The following is a 20,672-nucleotide window of genomic DNA, read 5'->3' on the forward strand; positions in this document are numbered from 1 at the left end:
TTTTTAAATAATGTATTATTAATATTAATATCATTACTATTATTACTATTACCGATGCAGACTTTACGTATTTCTTCTTCATAGACAAATGGATGATCGCTATGGGCTAAAAGTAAAATGTTTGTGTAGGGCTTAGCAATTTAATTTTTTCATTTTGTTTTTCAATATGACTGAGACCATTTTAATATTTTCCTAAACTGTTAAACAAGTTAACTAAATGAATAAATGAAATAAATGTAACAATAAAATAAATAAAATGTCTCATATTTTGGATCCCACATTAATGAAAACATAAAATGATATTACTAGTTTATTTTTTCTAATCCAGTTTCTAATTGTAATTTATCTGTTTATTTCTTAGATTAGTTATAACTTTAGTAATAACAAACTATCGAGTTGTATTTGATTACGTCATGCCTTTGGACATGTTTAAAACGCTTTCAACTAACGTAAATATATCACTTCATAAAAAGCTCTTAACTTTGCTCAAAATCCTGTAAACCAACCAACAGACAAACAAAAACAAACTCAACCTGAATAAAAAACTCAACTGAGCGTGTTAAATCCTGTCATGTGACTACAATTTATAAAGGGTGGCCGTGTTGAATGCCTGAAACATATTCGTGTTCAAAATTCTTTAACGCATCTTGTAAACAGCGCTGTATAAAATACACACTTCTAACCTCATAGTTTCACGTTCTGTATTGTAACATTTAAAATCTTTATCAAAAATAATAGCTAGTTTTATAAAACTTTGGAGAAGGCGTGATTAGAAGCTATATAATCCTTGATTGGGGCCTTTCTCAGAACCAGTCAGAGATCTGAAGAAATTCGCCGCTCTGCGACTGAACAGAGACGAAAGAGAGAGCTCAGAGAAAGTACCCCGAGGTACATTGATTGTTGAAGCCGGACTACAAGCTTTAATCGAATCGTGAAACCAAAATTTCCGCCGGATTTGGTCCTAATATACGTGAGCTTTAATTTACTGGCGCGCTTTAGACCTGCGCTGTTCAGATTTATGAGTGTGGATAAGTTTCCTAGCTTGCTAACCTGACTCACTAGCCTATAAATAAACAAACAAACACGGCGTTTCTTCATGTTTATCGCTCCCACGAAAAGAACCCCAAAGGATAAATAAACCAAATGTACAATTAAAGGCTGGATATGGTGCACAAATAGTCGCTCGTCCGTAAGAACCGAAGTAAATCCTCGGCGTCGGCTTGATAAGTTTAGCCAGTTTGCTAATGAGATGCTCCTCTCTGTCAATTAACGATTCCACCTGGAGTGACAAGCGATATCCGAATCCCCCTTCAACACCGTCGATAGAGCAACTTTATTTTTATGCAGGAAACTTCATCCGCGTCCATTCTGAAATCTGGACTGACTCCGGCATCTCTTGTAGTTTGGTATAGGACAGGTAGCCAGAAGCTAGCTAACTGAGGTAACCCGGCGGGGACCGAGAAGGTGCTGTGACACCGTTTCAAATATCAGGTGAGTTGGTAAATATGCTGACCAATACTTGTTTTATCAGAACATAAGAGTTATTCGTGTATTGAAAGTGTAGATTCATGCTTTAGCACCTGGCTGATTAGGCTTTTCTAACGTTAGTTTGTTTGCAGTCTGCCTCGTCATTTGCTAATACAACAGCTTCTCGTATTACACACGAGCCAGACATTTACATCATATTAAATCCCTACACCTTCAACCCGTGTTAATGGATTGAAGTTAAATTTAATTTGAAGTCTTCATTGACTGAGGAATTTGTATACTTGCTAAGATGCTTGTTCGTAAAATCAAAATCGGTGAGCAACTGAGTGTGATCTGGATAGTTGGTGTAAAAAGCATAGTTCACTCAGAAATGTAAAATTGCTTTTAATGTCATCTAAAATGTAGGAGATAGATTTGTTGAACATTACTTTTATTGTAATTTTTATTAAATATTATGTACCTGGAACTTCGGCTGTGCGATTTGGGGAAAATATCTAATTGCAATTTTTTTTTTTGACAGCTATTGTGGTTTAATTTGCGATTTTAATTTTGTAGTCAAGATTCAGCTTAATAATCTGTATCTTGGCTTTTAATTGCTAAAATTCAGTGAGTGTTAGTAAAAAAAGAAACTGAAAAGATATTCACTTGCTCAAACATTTATTCAAATTAGTTTTTAAATATTCAGAAATGAAACTCATTTTTCTCTTGAGCAGTGATGCCTAAACTTTTTCTCATGAACGGCCAAAAACCAAACTTGATTGAGGCTAGTGGGTCGAAGGTAAATATAGATGGTGTAATTTCATTCATTTACTTTTCGACTTAGTCCCTTTATTAATCTGGGGTCGTCACAGTGGAATGCACCGCCAACTTATCCAGCATATGTTTTACGCAGGGGATGCCCTTTCAGCTGCAACCCGTCACTGGGAAACATCCATACACACTCATTCACACACACGCACACTACAGACAATTTTAACTTACCCAAGTCACATATAGCAGGTGAATTTGGACTTGTGGGGGAAGCCGGAGCACCCGGAGGAAACCCACGCAAACATGGGGAGAACATGCAAACTCCACACAGAAACGCCAACTGACCCAGCCGGGGCTCGAACCAGTGACCTTGCTGAGGTGATTGTGCTACCCACTGTGCAACTCTGTGCTACCCGTGGGGTAATTTACCATGGGTAATTTCCTAATTTATTAAATAATTTTTAAAAATGACTAGAAAACATTGCTGTATATTAACTAATCCAGGTTTTATTTTACAACTTTTAATCAACTTATTACAGTAAAAACAATCTAATATATAACAATTACTTGATTTAAAATTAGTTTTTGCCTTTATTTACGTGCCTTTATAAAACTTGTCGAGTGACAGTTTACATATTAAAAAATCTGATTAATTAGCATTTAATTGAAACATTTAATTTCTGTTTGCCTTTTTTGTAGCTCAGCAATAAAACAAACCAAAAGGTTTCATCAAATTAGAAATGACGATCTAAAATTAAATTTAAGACATTCACCCCAACCCTCTTCATCATACTCTCTCTCCTCTTAGATGGGATGGTGGGCCAAATTAAAGGTTACAATGGGCCAACTTTGGCCCGCGGCCTGTACTTTGGGCATCTCTGCTCTAGAGCAAACAGTAAGCACAAATAAAATTACCTTTCTGTAAACAAGTTCAACTCAAATTAGGGAGATGATGTAGCTTATTGTACAAAAAATAATTCTAAAAATACAGAACACTCCGCAAACTAACATGGCAGACAAGAGGCAGATTGAAAAGTTCTCATTGGGCGGAATGAAAGTAGGCTCACTCTATTGGCTAGTAACACAGTCACACACAGATGGCAGTCATACATATTGTTAGGGCTGGGGAAATAAAATACATTTATTCTATAATTGCTGTGACTGATTTCATTAATTGCACAGCCCTACCTGGAACTGTGGTCCTTGGTGAGAAGTAAATAATATGCATGGTAGCAGATAATTTGAGAGGTTAAAAAACATACATAAAGTAAATTTTAATACAAGTAGCTCCTGGTAATGCAATCCTGGAGTGCTTGTGAAGCAAAACGATTGGTCTGTTAATATCTAAAAACTAGGGATGCTCCAGCAGGTTTTTTACAGCCAATACAAAGTACCGATTCCTTGTCAAGGTGAATGGCCGATACCAATTCTGATTCTTTAAGCTTTATATAACTTTGTCATAACATAAGCACAATTACCCTTCAAGTAGGAGTTCTCGCCTTACCTAAGATAATAAATTAAGGATGTTGTACACATGTAATGGTCAGAAGCAGCTTTACTAATTAAAATGGATAAAAACATTCAAAATGGTAAGAAAAATGATTAACAATGCAATTTGGAAACATTGCTCATGTGCTGTGGTGCTGCTGATGTATAACAAGGGCACACACATGCATCTAACTCTGCTTGTAAAATCCTAAACAAACACTTGATCTTTTCATGAGATCGGCCAGATTAACGAGTACCGATCGAGTCATGGAATGTGATTATCATCTGATAATCTCTGGCCAACTGATCGGAGCTTTCATAATAAAAATATTACTAAATACTAAAAATATATTATGTGCTACTGGTAAAAAAAAAAAAAAAAAAAAAAAAGTCCCCTACATCTTGGATGGCCTGAGGATGAATAAATGAACAGTAAATTGTCATTTTGGGGTTAATGGGGTTTATGCACATGGACTTTTAAGTCAGCCAGCCCCAGGGCTTCCAGTGAATTGTCATCCTATACAAAATCACAGCGTTTAAGACCTTCACTGCCTGGCTGAGATTTGACATGAAGTGGGTCTCAGACCAAACAAGAAGCACTGCATTAAATTACATTTTTCCGAGCCATGTCTTTTAAAATATGAAAATTAATTTTACCCCAGTGTTTTCAATGGAGTTTCCACACTAGCCTGCTGCTGATGACGGCACATGCGTCTTTTCTCTTTTTACGGTTTTATAATCAAATGGATGCTTAAATCTATTTAACTGCTGTTATTTGAATTGCAGTACAACATCAATGCTGTAAAAGAAATCTTATGAAATTGAAAAAAGTCACAAAGCTTTCACCGGAAGTTCGTCATTGGCTGAAAAACACTAGCTGTGCATATAGTCAATTTATATAAGCTGTTGTAGTTGTTTGAGATCTTTCCAAAATGTTGTAGAACATTGACACTGCAGTTAAACTAACACTACAGAATCTGACAGGTGCCCAGAGCGTCTGGTATTGGGGCTTCACTTCAGTTGGACCAGCCACCACAGTCATGGAGAAGGACGAAAATGGTGAAAACTTGGTGGACCCAATCAAGGACTCAGTAATGACCTCTGCCTATAGGTATACCAAGGTGAGAACAGTTCTTGAAAGTGAGTACATCACATGAGAAAATTTGTCTTGGCGTTTTGATGATATAGTGCAACTTTGAACAATTACTTTTGTAACATTTTACAGTTTAAAATTTACTACAGAATTAAAGACTGTAATGATGCATGGCTTTGAAGTTGGTTTTAATTAAACCAAATTAGAAACATATTTTCTTTCATAAAATCATGTACATGCAAGTGAAAAAGGTGTGATACTGATAAATGCACTGTGGTGACTTGCTTCTCTGCATTTTATTTATTGTCTGTTGAGATGTGCGCATTGCCAAGATTTTAAAAGCAGGGTTAACCAGTCTAATGATTTGAGTCCTACGTGTATCCTACAAAACTGTTTTCCAGTTTCATTCCCATACATTTGACTTTCATTATGTTAAAAGGAAAAAAAAAAATAGATGTTTAATTGCAGGAGTACACTGTCAGCTGGCTTGCAGCACTTCAGACTTTCTTGACAATGCAAATGCAACCAGGGAAATGAGAAAGGGGACTTATCTAGACTGTTAACGCAGTAGGTTTTGGTCAAGGTCACTATTGTTTTGGTTTTTTTTCTTAAATAACTTAATTTATTTTTTCTATTGTTTATTTTAAATACTTTTATTAGATTGTTTTGTGTGTGACAATGCTCAAGACAGCTGTGCTGCTTACAAACTATGGGTGGCAAGCAAAGGTTCTTGACCGCCATGTATAATTAACAGGGTTCATACGGTCATGAAAAACAGGGAAAAGTCATGGAATTTTGACGAGGCGTTTTCCAGGCCTGCAAAAGTTTTGGAAAAAACGAAAAATCCACAGTTTTAGAAAAGTCATGGACAACAAATATCTGTATTCTTGAATATAGGTTGTCCTGACTTCTATTCTGTCCTTGGCCAATCACATACTCTCACATTTTTAGTGCGGTGTAGACATTATCTAAATCAATTTGACATGGATATAAATTGAAACTAAATAAATTGCTGCGTGTTTTACGATATGCTGTAATTTGAACATGCATTGTTTTTCTTTTACCACACATAGGCCTATGTACACATTGCATGAAACATTAGGTCATGAAAGGTTACTTAGGTCTTGGAAAAATCATGGAAGTCATGGAATTTTAGTAGTAAAAATGTATGTGAACCCTGAATTAAAAAATGAGGATAAAATATGTAAAATACTTATTTAAAAAATTCTAATATAATAGCTGGGTTGGCATTGTCTAGATTGGCATATATTTAGTGAAAACACATTTTGGTAGTAATTAACTATGAGACCTTCCTTTTTGCATCTAAAGTGTGAGCATAGAGCAGCACTTTCCTCCTCCTGCTTTCAGTGTACTTGACATTTTATAGAGCAAGCAGTGGGATACTGTATCTTCTGAAGGAAAGCAGATATTATGTATGCCTCCTCTCTGTGTGAGAATCCACAGGTTTAGAGAATCACAGGGTCATTGTGACTCACTCCCACAGTTTAGTGAGATTGCTTTCATGTTTTCACAAACCATATAGCCTTTTACATGAAGCATACCTAAGTTTGGGACAAGCATCCATTTTAACCAAACTAGCTAGTGTGAAAACGCACTAAATGTTACAGTTTTGTTCAGTTTGTTTTCTTGGTCTACTGTCTGTTTTTGCAGGAAGAGCTTATGGAAATCAAAGAATTGCCCATTTCCAATGAGAGGCCAGAGTGTCTTTCAGAGAAATATGACAGGTGAACTTATTCAGCTTTTATTTCCAATTCTAACACCATGTGTGAAGCTATCTTTTGGTTACTGTTTGCAAAAAAAGGACATCAGTTGAAAGTTTGGCTGCAATCATCCTATACTGAAACCTTTATCTTTTCATTAGCTTATTTTAGCCATTGACAAAAGGGGTCTGTTTTTTTTGGATTACTTCATTAGCTGGATTTGCTTATTGACGATTTGACATTATCCAGGATCGTTTCGTTCTTTTGAACTCATTTGATGCTTCAAAAGTGGCAGACACTGATATCAAAATGCTTTTTTGATACAAATTTAATTTAAACAGCCCGTCATATCTTACACAGATCAAGAAACTTGAATAGGCCTAGGCTACTAAAAAGAAAATCCGCTTTAAATGTAAACACGTTAAAGTGTTAAGCCTGCAGCCCTCAACTAAAGTGGCAAGTTATTGCGTATTATATTTAAAACCGTTTACTACGATTTTATGTAATTTTGCTCCCATGGATAATTGAATATTAATCAGATGATGTCATTATGCTGCTGTGCCATCAGCCAGTCGTTGCATTGCTGATCATGATTTTGAGGATTGATGCATGCAGTGATCTCAGATCAGTTCATCCAGACATTTTAATCTGATTCGCAAACTTGTTTGAAGAACCAAATTAGCCAGAGATCAGTTATCGAGATTGAAAGATCCAGCCTCTGCCAAATTATCTTGGATCATTTAAGCAAGGTATGAAGAACGGATCCCTAGTGTTGTCCTAATTTTACCAATGGTTCTGTAGCATGTAACAAACAGCTGCTCAATTAATTGATAAGAATTCACTTACTGTAGTCGTTTGTGTCTGACATTAATAAGTGTTAAAAGGTGGCTTATATATTGACAGGCTTAGAATTTTATGCATTAACTGTACTGTCTCCTTCATAGCGACGGCGTCTGGGACCCTGAAAAATGGCATGCTTCACTATATCCCTCTTCAGAATCCAGCTGTCCTGCTGAAGGATACAAGAAAGATTACGTAGATGAAAGAGTCCCACTTAAAAGAAGAATTGCAGGTAATTGAACACAGCTGATTCAAATAACATAAGGTGCCATTAAAACCCTGTTTCTGGAGGGAGTTTATCTTAAATGATCTTTTCCTCAGATCCCCGGGAACGTGTAAAAGATGATGATCTAGAGGTGGTTCTGAGTCCACAACGTCGTAGTTTTGGTGGTGGCTGTCAAGTTGCACAAACCGCCCTTCCTCGCCGACCCACCAGCCCTCTGGAGAACAAAGAAAATGAGTCACTTCGTTTGGGGGGAGCACGACGCATCGGCAGTGGCCGGATCATGGCATCACGCGTTTTTGAGAGGGATGCACGGGTTGACAAAGAGAGGGAACGAGACAGAGAGCGTGACTTCAAGGACAAGCGATTTAGGGTATTGTGCCAAACTGATGCTGAGGTCATCTTTTTGCTATAGTGTTTGCACAGAGACTGAATGTTGTTTGCCTTCTCCTACAGAGAGATTTTGGGGACAAAAGAGTGTTCAGCGAGAGAAGAAGAAATGACTCCTATGCAGAAGAGGAGCCAGAGTGGTTCTCTGGTGGACCCACTAGTCAGTCTGAGACCATTGAGCTTATTGGCTTTGATGACAAAATCTTGGAGGATGACAAACGGAGGACCAAACGTTCCAAGAAGAGGCCAGAGTCCGTTAAAGAAGGCATGTGCTGTAGAAATGTGGTCTCAAACAAGTGCAATCATCGGTGGGCTTGTATTTATTCAATCTCTTTTTTTTCTACAGTTGAATGCAATGGTGGGCTTTCAGACGGCCCTGAAGTAGTTCGGGAGTCAGGAGCTGATCAAGAGGTTCCACATGCTGAGCTTCTTCCTGAGCAAACCCCTGGAGATTTTGACTTCAATGAGTTCTTCAATCTTGAAAAGACCATGCCTGGTCTGGCTTCGGTAAGATATGGGGAGCACTGCATGTTTCTAAGGGTGATTGGCACAGAATATCTGGGTTGTCTCAAAGGGAGAAGCAGTACACAACAAATCACACCTAGGGTTGAGCGAGATGTTTGTTCTGCTGGTTTGAGGTTATTCGGTGCTTTCTGGGGACTTTTAATCACTCGTCTCAGTCCCTGTCCTATAACAGGACTCTTTACAATTCACTGTTTTTCTTATTTTTACATCTCTTCAGTAGTAGTGCTTTCTGGCCTATGATGTTCTAATGTTATTCTCTGTAATGGATTTTGAATCTTTTGAAGTGCCCAGTAAATGAATTAATGTAATATTAGTGCTTTATGTACTGGTGATTGCAGAATGGTTCAAATGTTGATGACTTTGGTGTTAGAAATGTGATATTGTTGCTTTTATGGTTGTATAGCATCAAGCTATTTGTTGGTTTTAAGTTTTGTTCTACAGAAAGCTCACTGATATGCAAATTTATGCCCATCTGACTCTAAGGATTATAATAATTCTGTTGAAACTTTTGGGAGGGGGATGCACAATGATTGTGCAAAATTAGACTTGCAATTTTGAATTTAAGTTGGGTTCTTGTAAACCATTCTCCACAATGCCCATTTTCACCCCATTGTGCTAAGCAGTCTGCAGACACACTTCACGTAAGTGTCACTCACTCCCCAAGGCCGTTTCCTGCTTCTATGCTGTAACAGTTTAAACAATGGGTTTCTTTTGTTCTCCTCCAGATGATTGAAGATGTTCTTGCTGATGGTCCAGTCAGCCGTTTTAGCCGCTGGTTCTCCAGTAACAGAAGCCCCTCTGGCAGCCGCTCCAGCAGTCTGCGTTCCACACCACATGAGGAGTTGGAGAGATTGGCAGGTAAATCTTTCCTACTCCAGTCTCTTCACCTTGCTCTGGTTGTAGATTTTGACTGATATTGAGCTGTTACTGATATTCTCCATTTTCCTATTTTACTCGACATTCAGCATTTTAACTAAATACTTTTTGTTAAATGTTAATAATTCCTTAGTCTTTATAACCAACTGATCTACCAACTGAGGCTAGTTGCATTTAAAAGGAAAAATAGTAAGGGTTGACTTCACAGAAATTAAGCTAAAGTTATTTTTTAGTGCAGTATGCTTGAGGTCATTAATAATATAGTAACTCTAATACTGAAATGGTTAAGGTGTTTTAGAATGACCTAAACAACGTTTCAGATGTTTTACAATGTGCTCAGCCTGCTGGTGTGTCCATTCACACATTTTTTTTTTCATTTTTTTTTTTTATTACATGATCTCTTATAACAAAATCACATGACCTTTTAATGCGCATACTGGAATTTGTTCTGTTAGTGTTTCCATTGTAGTTTATGCACATCTTGTCTTATCAAATAAAAAGTTTATCCTCCTCAGTTATGCAAATTTATGTGCATCTTGATGTTTCCAACCGATTTATGCGGCTATCCAAAATGCGCATAAAAATAGGTGGATGGAAACGTAGCTGCTGTCTCTATTGTATGCTATAAAAAGTATTATTATTATTATTATTATTATTATTATAACTAATTTTATTTCCCACGTATGGTAAAAAAAAAAAAAACAGGCAAAATGTCCTGCAAACAGTTCAGGGTGCACTGTAGACTTTATCCGTGGGCACACATGTCCTGTTCTAAACAAACATAAACGAGCTCAACAATAACAATTTTTTTGTTTTTCTTTTTTTGTGACCATTAAACATCATTATGCGACTTTGTGCGTTAAAGTCAGCTCTTTATTATTTTTATTTATTTTTTTTCCTTTATAAATATAGGGATTTTTCATCTTTTGATTTGGATAGGACGATGGCAGTTACAGACAGGAAAGTATTGGGAGCAGAGAGCGGGGAAAAGGCCAGCAAAGGACCTCGAGCTGGGAATCTAACTCTGGTCGCTGTGAGCACTATGGTGCTATGTCGGCGCACTTAATGCACTTAACCACAAGGCTATTGGCACCAACCAAAGACAGCTTTATTGTCATTTCAACCACATGTACAGGACATACAGAGAGTCATAATTGCGTTACGTAATTGCGTTACTCAAACTCTAGACCCCACACATCGAATATTAATACAAAAAGTAGAATTTTAAAAAGAAATTACAATAAATACTATTAGACGTATAATATAATCTAAATTATACAAATTTTATTTTATTTTTTTGTAAACAATACAATTTCACTTATGGGAAGATTGCAAAGAGTTCAAACCAGAGTTGTGCAGATTCAACAGTATATAGTGCAAAAAGTACAGTGTGATACAAAGCAGTATATAGTGCAAAAAGCCTGTAAATATGATAGTGACCATGTCTTAATAATATACAGGGAGGTTGTATGAGGTAACTAGCAGTCCAATTTTACACTAAGTGACTGATGCAGAGTGTGTGTTTTCATGTGTTGCATGTGTGACTCAATATTTATAAAAAACAAGCTCAATATATCAAGCACTTTCTGTGGATCACTCTACTGTGATGTTTACTGTGCTTTGTGACAGGTCTCGATCCCCATACTGGATCTCTGAATCAGGGTACATCTTTGTACTTCACCCCTATCTCTTCAGCGGAACACAAGGAGAAGGTGGACATACTGGAGCTGCTGCATAAAGCCAATATTGACCTGAAACCTCTCTTGTCCAGCCTGAATGTTAACAAGGCTCACCTAAAGGAGAGCAGTGAGTGCTATCCTGCGTAATTTATTTTATTTATTTATATTAATCTTTATTTATTTGTATTTAATTTATTTATATAAATTAGTATTTTGTTTATATTATTTTATTTATTTATTATTATTATTTTTTTTTATAAAAAATTTTTGGATTTTATTGTCTTATTTATTTGTATTGTTTCTTTTCTTATTTACTTTTTTATTTATTTATTGTTGTTGTTTATAAGATTTCATAAAAGGAGTCTGCATATATTTTTTTTCTTCAAGTATAATCAAACTGGATCCTTTTATAGACTACGTCTATAGCCCCCTAATCAATGTACGTTGTAAAATTGCACTAAATGAATTATTTTATGTTTGTCTTCCCTCTTCCAGCGAGTTCAGGTGTGGCGTTGTCTCTAGAGGAGGTAGAGGTGGGTCTGAAAGGACTGAAGGTGCAGCCTGAACCGGCTCCATTACCTCAAAGACAGTCCAGTGGAGGTGGTGGAACTCCTTTCATGGCGGAGCACCTGGAAGAGGCTCTGACAGGTGGAACCAAGACTACAGCACGACCACGAGACTCTGATATGTCCGCATTTAATAAATTAGTCAACACCATGAAGGCAAGTGGAACTCTGCCCACCCTCCCAAAAGCCAGTGGGACCAATGTAAGTATGCAGCCAGCGGTTTTGTTTGCATGTTTTTGAATCGCTTGCTGCATGCTGTCAAGCCCCAGGTAAAGCTGCTTTTGTGAGTCCAACCGTAAGTTAAGTATGCATAATGCAATGTATGCTAGTGCTGTTTGCTTGCTAGTTTGGGGTAGTAAATGAGTGTTTATTTTGGACTAGTGATGGGCATAAATTTGTGTTTGGCATTTGTGGCTGACTTTTGCATGCTTGGCATATCTGTGATTTTTCTTTTGTAACGTGCTTGCCTATTTCATTCAAGCAATGTCCGGTACGTGTGTGTGATGTTAACTAACAAATCTTGATGGACTAATAGTGTACATGCTGTCTTGGAGTATTCTTTTTGTCTGAAATTTAAAGTGAAAGTAATGTGCGTGGGGTTTTTTCTTATTTTTTTTCTTTTTTTTTTTTTTTTTTCTTTCCCTTTTGCTTTTGTGTATAGCAGCAGCAGTCAGTGGATCCTGTTCTTGTGTCCTTGACGGAGGCGCAGGTACCTGCATCTCAGCAGAAAAACATCTTTCAGGTGACCTGTCAAAGTCTTATTGATTTCATTAACTGCTCAATATATGTTCACTTCATTAATGCTTGTCATGAAATCTGTAAAACCATATATAATTTTTTTTTATACTTTTTTTTTTTTTTTTAATTTATTTATTTTTTTTCGGCAACTGATAGGGATGCTTATTACAGATTCACTGTTAAATCAATTGGAGAAGGAAGCCGCAAAACAAGACTTTCTAAAATGTGTGCTACATAATCTACGAATCAAACAAATCCCAAAATTTTCTTGATTTTTACATAATGACAACTACACACCAAACTGAGGCTTTCATTTTATAGATTTTAAAACATGTATGCAAATTAATGCAATATCATGTGTAAACAAACAAATGGTTATATGCTATGGTAGCCTATACTTTACAAAGTCAACATATGAGCCTTGTCATTGTCTTATGTCTTCAAGGTAAAACCAGATGCTCAAGACATAATCTTTAAATTAATGACTTCTATTACAAATGTTGATAGAGGTTTGTGATTCAAGAATAACAGCAGAGCATTAATTAAATGCATATTTTCAGTGGAGCGATCAATTTTTAAGGTAGCCTGCTATATTTCTTTGGAATAATAAAAAAAAAAAAACATGTGATGGGGAAAAACACCCTATACTGGTTCTTTTAAAATGATTCAGTCAGTGTTTTTGTTTTGTAGTCTAAATTTGTCATTTAAGTGATAAATGTCTTTTTTTTTTTTTTTTTTTTTTTTTTTTTTTTTTTTTTTTTTTTTTTTTCTGTTCTGTTGTTAATCTGTTTGCATGTTAAAACATCAGTATTTAAACAATGCAATATTTAATGTGTCAGACACCATAGACATGGCAATTATTTATATATTTTTTTAATTAAATTTTAATTTATATTAATCTGACCAGGTAGTGGTTAATATTCGATTAACGAGCGGTGGTATTCGGTTAGCAAAATTAACTGTCATAGTGTGTGCTAAACGGCATTGGTGAACAGATATTTAAGTAGTTTGGACTCGCAGCAGAAAATCTGGACACTGTCATTGGCCACAGGCTGTCCATAGGCCTGTCATGTTAAACTAATCAGTTTTTGTTCTGTGTAGTGTTTAGGGGTGCAGGAACATTTCTGTGACATTACAATAACCTGTCTGTAAAGCTATTGAAGTCTATGCCATGAACTATGTATACCTTTTGAAAATTCAGCATTTAGTTGATTTATATACACTAATTTCTTGATTACTGCCTTACTGCTGTGACATTATCGTAAAGGCAACAAACAAATGTGTGAGAAACCAACCAATAACACACAGGCTATGGATGCTACAGATGAAATGGTATTCTTGAACAGTGGCTGCTGCTGACTAATAAACATTGCCGGTTTGGTGTCATGTCACAAATCTAATGACATGGGTAGGGATGCTTGTCTCTCACCAATCAGTGTGCATACCTCACATTTTGGTAAAGGGTCACTTGCAAGCTCACCTTAGGTGGTACTAAACAAAAAGTATTGGGTTCGAAACCAAGTGGATAAGACTCTGAAAGTGAGCTTTACTGTACCATGCAGTGGAAAAGTACCATTTGTTACCAGGATTGTTGTTGAATTTTAAGATGCATCTCAAATCTTTTCAAATTAATCCAGTCAGAGGAGTACTTTGTAACGCATTTACTGTCACATGCATCCAATGTTCAGCCAGTAATCACTGGGTGAAGGTTAAACTACTAGCAGTGTAGTTATAATGCTGTGTTTTTTTTTATTATAATAAATCGTAATCTTGACTACTTGCATTATAATGCAGTGCTTGTAGATTTATGGGTGATAACGGACCACGCAAACAAGATCTTTTTTTTAAATTTTATTTTTTCACTGTGTTTTAGGAATTGTTGGTTACCCCCCATGGCCCTGTTCCTGTACCAGGCCTCATACACCACCGTGCTTCACCCCCACTCTTCCCACAGAGATCACCGATGCAGGACTTTTTCCCAGGCATGTCACCTGCAACAGGTAAGTTAGGTGTAAATTACTTTATTCCAATAGAGGGATGTTGTATGTGGGAGCAAAAAATAGCAAAAACCTAAATAGAAATTTATGGTTTGAATGTAATGCCATGGCTTTTACCCCTCCATTCTCAGGGTTCCATGGTGGTCCGCAAACAGTGTTGGATCAAATTCCAGACTTGCACCGTGCCAGGAATACACAACCGGTAAGATACAAAGAATATGGATAATTTATTTAAACCTTATTTTTTTATATAAGGTTTATCAAAATAAATGGCTGTTAAGTAAATGGCAGCCTAGTAATTTTGTGCATACTCAGAAGTTCTTTTAAGTAGCAATATAGTGTTTGCTGAACATCCACATTCCCACCATGATGTGCGGTGCCCTTTCCTCAGGAAAACAAACGTTAAAAAGACATGACAGGATTGAGCGGTTCTTGGTTTTAGATTAACTAGAAAATACTTTTTTTATTTTGTTTATTTTTTTATAGATGAGAGCTTTGCCAATGGGAGTGGACCAGGCCAATCTGGAAGCTTTGTTTCAGCAGGATTTGGCAGTTCTTAACCGCCCACAGTACCAACAAGCCTACAACAAACAGGCTCATGATAAGATGTTTCGCAACAGGTAATTTTGATTATCCGAGACTACTGCAGGTCACAGGTGTTATAATAGCTCAACTTGTAAACAGAGATGCATTTCAGTACAGTCTTGTTTTTAATACGCCTATATTGTATAATGTTCTATGTAAAAAGTATATATATTGAAAAGGTGAAACTTTGACATACTTGTATACATTCTAAAGAAGTCAATAACTCTAACTGTGCTGTTCATTTAGATGGGGTAAATAATGGCTGTATCCCAATTTGTTTATTGAAAAATCTAAATTTCTTTGCAAGGAACGGATAGAGAATGGTATTTTTAAGCTAGGGTATCTTTGAAAATAACCATTTCAAATCATTTAACCAGTTAATCATACATTTTGGCCTCAACAGAAATCAGTTTTGGAGATATTCACAGATTAGACATCAATTAAATAGAACTTTTAGGATGGGTCGTCGAGCTCCAGACAAGGACTGCAGTTTATCAGTAATTCTTAGAGCATATGGAAAAGGGCATGAAGTTTCAGTGTATTATAAATGGTTAATGGAAAAGATGGGCTGTAGTTTCCACCCTGCGCTTAAAATTGTTGAGTAGAGATCTAAATTGTACATTTAGCAATCAACACATGAAAATTTGCCAAAACTGTAATGTAATGTCAAGAAATGTAGGAGTACGCTTAATACAATAAAAAAAATGTAACTCCGAGTAGGCTTTTCAGGCTTGGGTTGAAGGACTCTGCTGAATGCAGGAGATGTGAGAGCGAAGAAGGAGATTTGAAACATGCCCTGTGGTACTGTTTTAAAATACAGGATTTTTCCGTTTTGTCCTAAAACATATGTTCTGGGAGACCCGTTCGTGCGTGTTGGGTTCTGGTGTGAAGATGTCTGAGTGGATTCAAATAAGTATTATTATTGCAGAAGAAATAATTATGAGGGAATAGCATTCAGCAGGTCCACCATTTCAAGAATGGGTTAAGGAATTGGGGAAGGTGGCAGCATATAAATAAATGACGTATAGATTACCTAATAAATTGAATGTTTATCAAAAATGGGGAAATTATTTGGCATTTTTAGAGGATACGGTCACTGTGGTGAGACCCATGGTAAAAGTGTTATTTCATTTGATTTGATTATTATTATTATTATTATTATTATTATTATTATTATTGCATTGTGGTTTTATTTATTTTTTTACTATTGTCTGTATATGCTTTTTTTTATCTGAGTATATTTATCTGTATTTATGATAGGAACATCTAATTACCGTAACTTCAGCTGTTGTTGTAAACGAGGGTGTTAAGGATGTAAAAAAAAAATTTGTAAACTGATGGTACGGTTAAATTATTGAAGAAAATGAAACGTTTTTAATCAAAGATGGAGTAAATAAAGGGGCAGGTAATGTTGTGTACAGTGTAAAATCAGTTTCATTGAGCTCTGTATCCTCTATTTTGCAGACCAACTCGGATGAACCGTTCACCTGTTCCTCACCTGCCTGGCCGGACATCACCTGGCAGTACAGTTACAAGTGTCGTAAGTCAAATCTAAATTATTGTAATTTGAGTCATTTGAACCTGTCATTCTGTTCATATTTTACAGTGTCAGTTAATCATTTTAAGTAACTTAAATGTCCTTCTGTAGACTAAACATTAAAAATGTAACTTTTTTTTTTTTTTTTTTTCTCCTCCATCCAGTTGTCTCCATCCTTCACTCCCACCTCTGTGATCAAAAAAATGTACGAGTCAAAAGAGAAGAGTCGAGATGATCTTGGGAGTAGACCAGGAAGCAAAGAGGAGACTGTGAACTCTCATAACTCACAGGATGGTATGAAGCCATGCTCAAGTATTTCCCTGCCCCTCTTTTTTTTCATCTTTCCCTCGTCTAAACTCTCTTCTATGATTTATAGATGGACCTCCGTCTCCCAGTTCCTTCCTGGAAGATGTGGACACCAGTGGTCCTCAAACTGGTGGGGTAAAAGCCTGCTCCACCCCTGTTCCCACTCAAAACCGCCATAGCAAAGACCCAGAGCGACCCAGGCCTCCATCGGTAACAGGCCCCCACACTCCCACCATGCTGTCCCCAGGGCCATCGTCTCCTTTCCCCAGACCCCAGATGTATCCGGTCCCTCTGCTTCCTCACGTCCCCTTGGTCAGACCTCCACCCCAGCTTCACCCCGGCGTGATGCAGAGGATGCTGGCTCAGGGCATCCAGCCTCAACAGCTCGGACCCACATTATTACAAACAGGTTGGTTTTAGTCTCTGAAAGGGTTTAAACCTCAAGGCTCTGCCTGATGTGTTCCGATTGCAAATTGATCACGTAAATATCTTTTTTTTTTTTTTTCTTTTTTCCCCCTCTCTCTCTCCCCTAGGCATGTTTCCTCAGGCTGTAGACCTGTCTCAGCTTCAGGGTTTGCCTCCAGCACTTTTAGGACAGCCTCTGTATCCACTTGGTCCTGCAGGACATCCGCTCATGGCCCCCAGAGCTGCAGGAACACACGTGCAGTTAGCAGTCATGCAACATCAGCTACAACAGCAGCAGAGACCCAGTATGTACCATGCCAACATTTAATATCATTTGACAACATTTAATCAAATTTCAGTGTCCAGAAAAAGACTCATACTTGTGTTTTGGTCAAAAATGGAGATGAATGAGAAACCAATTTCATCTAGTGGTAACTTTTGGTACTGCCATGCAAATTAAAGGCTGCCTTTTAAAACAAATTTTAATATTTGAAATATTACATTGTAAATTGGTTTTAACTAATGTATAATAAGTAATGAATTCCTGTGATCCATTGCTCCCGTCTGCAGTGTCACATGAAACAATTCTGATATGCTGATTTGCCTCAACCTTTTTTTTTTTTTATTTATTTTTTTTTTTCTGAAGTGTATAAAACCTTTGTAATACTTAAATGTTTGTGTGGCCATTGGCTGATAAATTCCATTTTTATTTATGTAGTGAAACACTTGCACAACCGTGAACCTAAAATGGTAATTTAAAATATATGAAGACTTTGTACTTCAATATAGAGTATGTGGCTGTAGCACAAATTAGGAAAAGTTATGTGCAAACAATGTTAATAACAGTGTCTGGTGCATAAGAGGAAGGAGTGGATCCTATAGGTGGTTTGTCAAGCCCACTCACCTGTATGAAGTACACTAGAAATGCACAATATACACTCACTTGCCACTTTATTAGGTACACCTGTCCAACTGCTTGTTAATGCAGTTTTTTTTTTTTTTCTTCTAATCAGCCAATCACATAGCAGCAACTTAATGCATTTAGGCATGTCGACATGGCCAAGACGATCTACTGCAGTTCAAACTAAGCATCAGAATGCGAATGTATTTCAGAAACTGCTAATCTACTGGGATTTTCATGCACCACCATCTCTAAGGCTTACAGAGAATGGTCCGAAAAAGAGAAAATATCCAGTTAGCAACAGTTCTGTGGGTGCAAATGTCTTACAGATGCCAGAGGTCAGGGGAGAATGGCCAGACTGGTTTAAGCTGATAGAAAGGTGACTAACTCAAATAATTACTAGTTACAAATGAGGTATACAGAAGAGCATCTCTGAATACACAACACGTTGAACCTTGAGGCGGATGGGCTACAGCAGCAGAAGACCATGCCAGGTGCCACTCCTGTCAGCTAAGAACAGAAAACTGATTCTACAATTCGCACAGGCTCACCAAAATTGGACAATAGAAATTGGAAAAACATTGCCTGGTCTGAGTTGATTTCTGCTGGGACATTTGGATGGTAGCATCAGAATTGTTGTCAAAAACATGAAAGCATGGATCCATCCTGCCTTGTATCAACGGTTCAGACTGGTGGTGGTGGTGCAATGCTGTGGGGGATATTTTCTTGGCACACTTTGGGCTCATTAGTACCAATTGAGCATCGTGTCAACGCCACAGCCTACCTGAGTATTGTTGTCGACCATGTCCATCCATGTATGACCACAGTGTACCCCATCTTCTGATGGCAACCTTCCAGCAGGATAATGCACCATGTCATAAAATGTGAATCATCTCAGACTGGTTTCTTGAACATGACAATGAGTACACTGTTCTCAAATGACCTCCACAGTACTCAAATGACCTCCACAGTCACCAGTTTTCAATCCAATAGGGCACCTTTGGGATGTGGTGGAATTGGGAGATTTGCATCATGGATGTGCAGTTGACAAATCTGCAGCAACTGTGTGATGCTATCATGGTAATATGGACAAATATCTGCGGAATGTTTTCAGTACCTTGTTGAATCTATAAAGACTAATGCAGTTCTGAATTCAAAAGGGGGTCCAACCCGGTTCCAGTAAAGTGTACCTAATATAGTGGCCGTGTATAGCCAGGGTGTTTCAAATGTGCAGAAATGTCCAAGAGTGTTCAAAGTGTATGTTTGTGCAGATGTGCAATTTTCATAAACATGTGCAAAAACAGTATTTCAGTCCTGTGTGTCACTGATTGAGAGACCGTATCGCTTGCGGGAAGCTTGTGTTGGTCTTTAGTGAACAATGTTTGCAATGTTCGTTTACTGACATTTTAAAGACTGATTACAATTTAAACAGTTTAAGGTTTTCTGTTGTTGAAGCTGAAGAAAGCATCTTTGCACATAACATTTGTGTGTAGTTTTAATGCCTATTTTCTCTCCAGATCTCCATGTGGCTTCCTCAGGAGGCCCCCAGAGCCACGGTCCCCATCGGACAAACCAGCGGAGAGGTGCAAGTCCCCCTCTGGGCCTGGCCAAGTGGTTTGGTTCAGACATGCTGCAGCAGCCTCTCCCTTCCATGCCTTCCACTAAAGTGATCAGTGTTGACGAGCTCGAGTTCCGCCAGTGATGACAATCCTCTGACCAATCAGCAGGAGTGAAGCAACACAAACCTTCCCTTCCCCATGATCCTCTAGTCAGAGATATGTGAACTTTTTGATTTCTACCATTATGTACAGATGTCAGAGCCCCGTCTATTTTTTTTTTCTTTTTCTGTGCTCTGTCGGAATCCCTTGCAGTTTTGTTTATTCTTTAAGAAGGCCTGAAGTTGAGAGGGAAAATGTATTTTTCCTGCCGCTGTCACGAAGTAATGTAGTGATGTTTTGTTCTTTTGGAGATTTCAGATTTTGCAGTAAAGTAAATAATGTATAGGCCTGAATTGTACAGATTATGGGAATTGATTTTCTTCCATCTTGTACATAGAAGTAACTTCCTTTTTGATTTTCCTTCTGTGCTTGTGGGGAAGGTTCTCCTGCTGTTGGGGAACAGAAAACCTGCTCTTTGTCCAGTCACACAATGTCTGCACAATGTTTTCCATGTAAGGTTGATTATGAATGGGAGGCACTGCTGGTTTGTTGGTAAGATGTTCTCATTGGTAGCAGTTTAATACATCCCGGATCCAGAGATGCAGGCCCTTAACTTTTGCTGGAATATTGAAGCCAGAATGTTCTCAGAGGGGACACTCTTCCACCCCAAGAAGCAAATGCTAGTTGTGCCTTTGTTTCCTTTATTTTTTTTTTATTATTATTAAAGAGATAAAACCCTCCCATCCTCCTCTAGCCAGTCTTCTTAGTCACTGTATGAGAAGCACTGCTCTGAATCACATTTGTTTTAGGGTGGCAGGGGTTCGCAATTAAGTAATGTGCTATTAATTTAAGAAGCACAAATAGTTAATAAATATAAAAAAAAGAAATAAAAAATCATTCACATAA

The 20,672-nt window shown here is 37.4% G+C and overlaps 1 protein-coding gene across 2 annotated transcripts; it reads left to right on the forward strand.

Moving 5' to 3' along the window:
* Positions 1-824: 824 nt before the first annotated feature.
* On the forward strand, positions 825-20,672 carry eif4enif1 (eukaryotic translation initiation factor 4E nuclear import factor 1). Of its 2 annotated transcripts, none has more exons than XM_056460290.1 (19): positions 825-1,491; positions 4,711-4,847; positions 6,491-6,564; positions 7,485-7,612; positions 7,702-7,976; positions 8,060-8,258; positions 8,340-8,500; positions 9,244-9,376; positions 11,024-11,200; positions 11,569-11,840; positions 12,301-12,381; positions 14,251-14,377; positions 14,506-14,576; positions 14,861-14,994; positions 16,424-16,499; positions 16,661-16,790; positions 16,873-17,211; positions 17,336-17,512; positions 19,626-20,672. In XM_056460290.1, the coding sequence occupies exons 2-19, from the start codon at positions 4,767-4,769 to the stop codon at positions 19,808-19,810; spliced, it is 2,820 nt and encodes a 939-aa protein (XP_056316265.1). In that variant the 5' UTR covers positions 825-1,491; positions 4,711-4,766; the 3' UTR covers positions 19,811-20,672. The 2 variants fall into 2 exon arrangements, with proteins under 2 accessions (XP_056316265.1, XP_056316266.1); XM_056460291.1 differs by having other exon boundaries at positions 12,304-12,381.

Source organism: Danio aesculapii, chromosome 6 (genome assembly GCF_903798145.1).
Source record: "Danio aesculapii chromosome 6, fDanAes4.1, whole genome shotgun sequence".
In the NCBI taxonomy this organism is placed as follows: Eukaryota; Metazoa; Chordata; class Actinopteri; order Cypriniformes; family Danionidae; genus Danio; species Danio aesculapii.

Coding starts and splice junctions, on each gene's coding strand:
- eif4enif1 (XM_056460290.1), top strand. CDS start 4,767: ATGGAGAAGGACGAAAATGGTGAAAACTTGGTGGACCCAATCAAGGAC. Junction 4,848..6,490: donor CTGCCTATAGGTATACCAAG/GTGAGAACAGTT, acceptor CTGTTTTTGCAG/GAAGAGCTTATGGAAATCAA. Junction 6,565..7,484: donor CTTTCAGAGAAATATGACAG/GTGAACTTATTC, acceptor TCTCCTTCATAG/CGACGGCGTCTGGGACCCTG.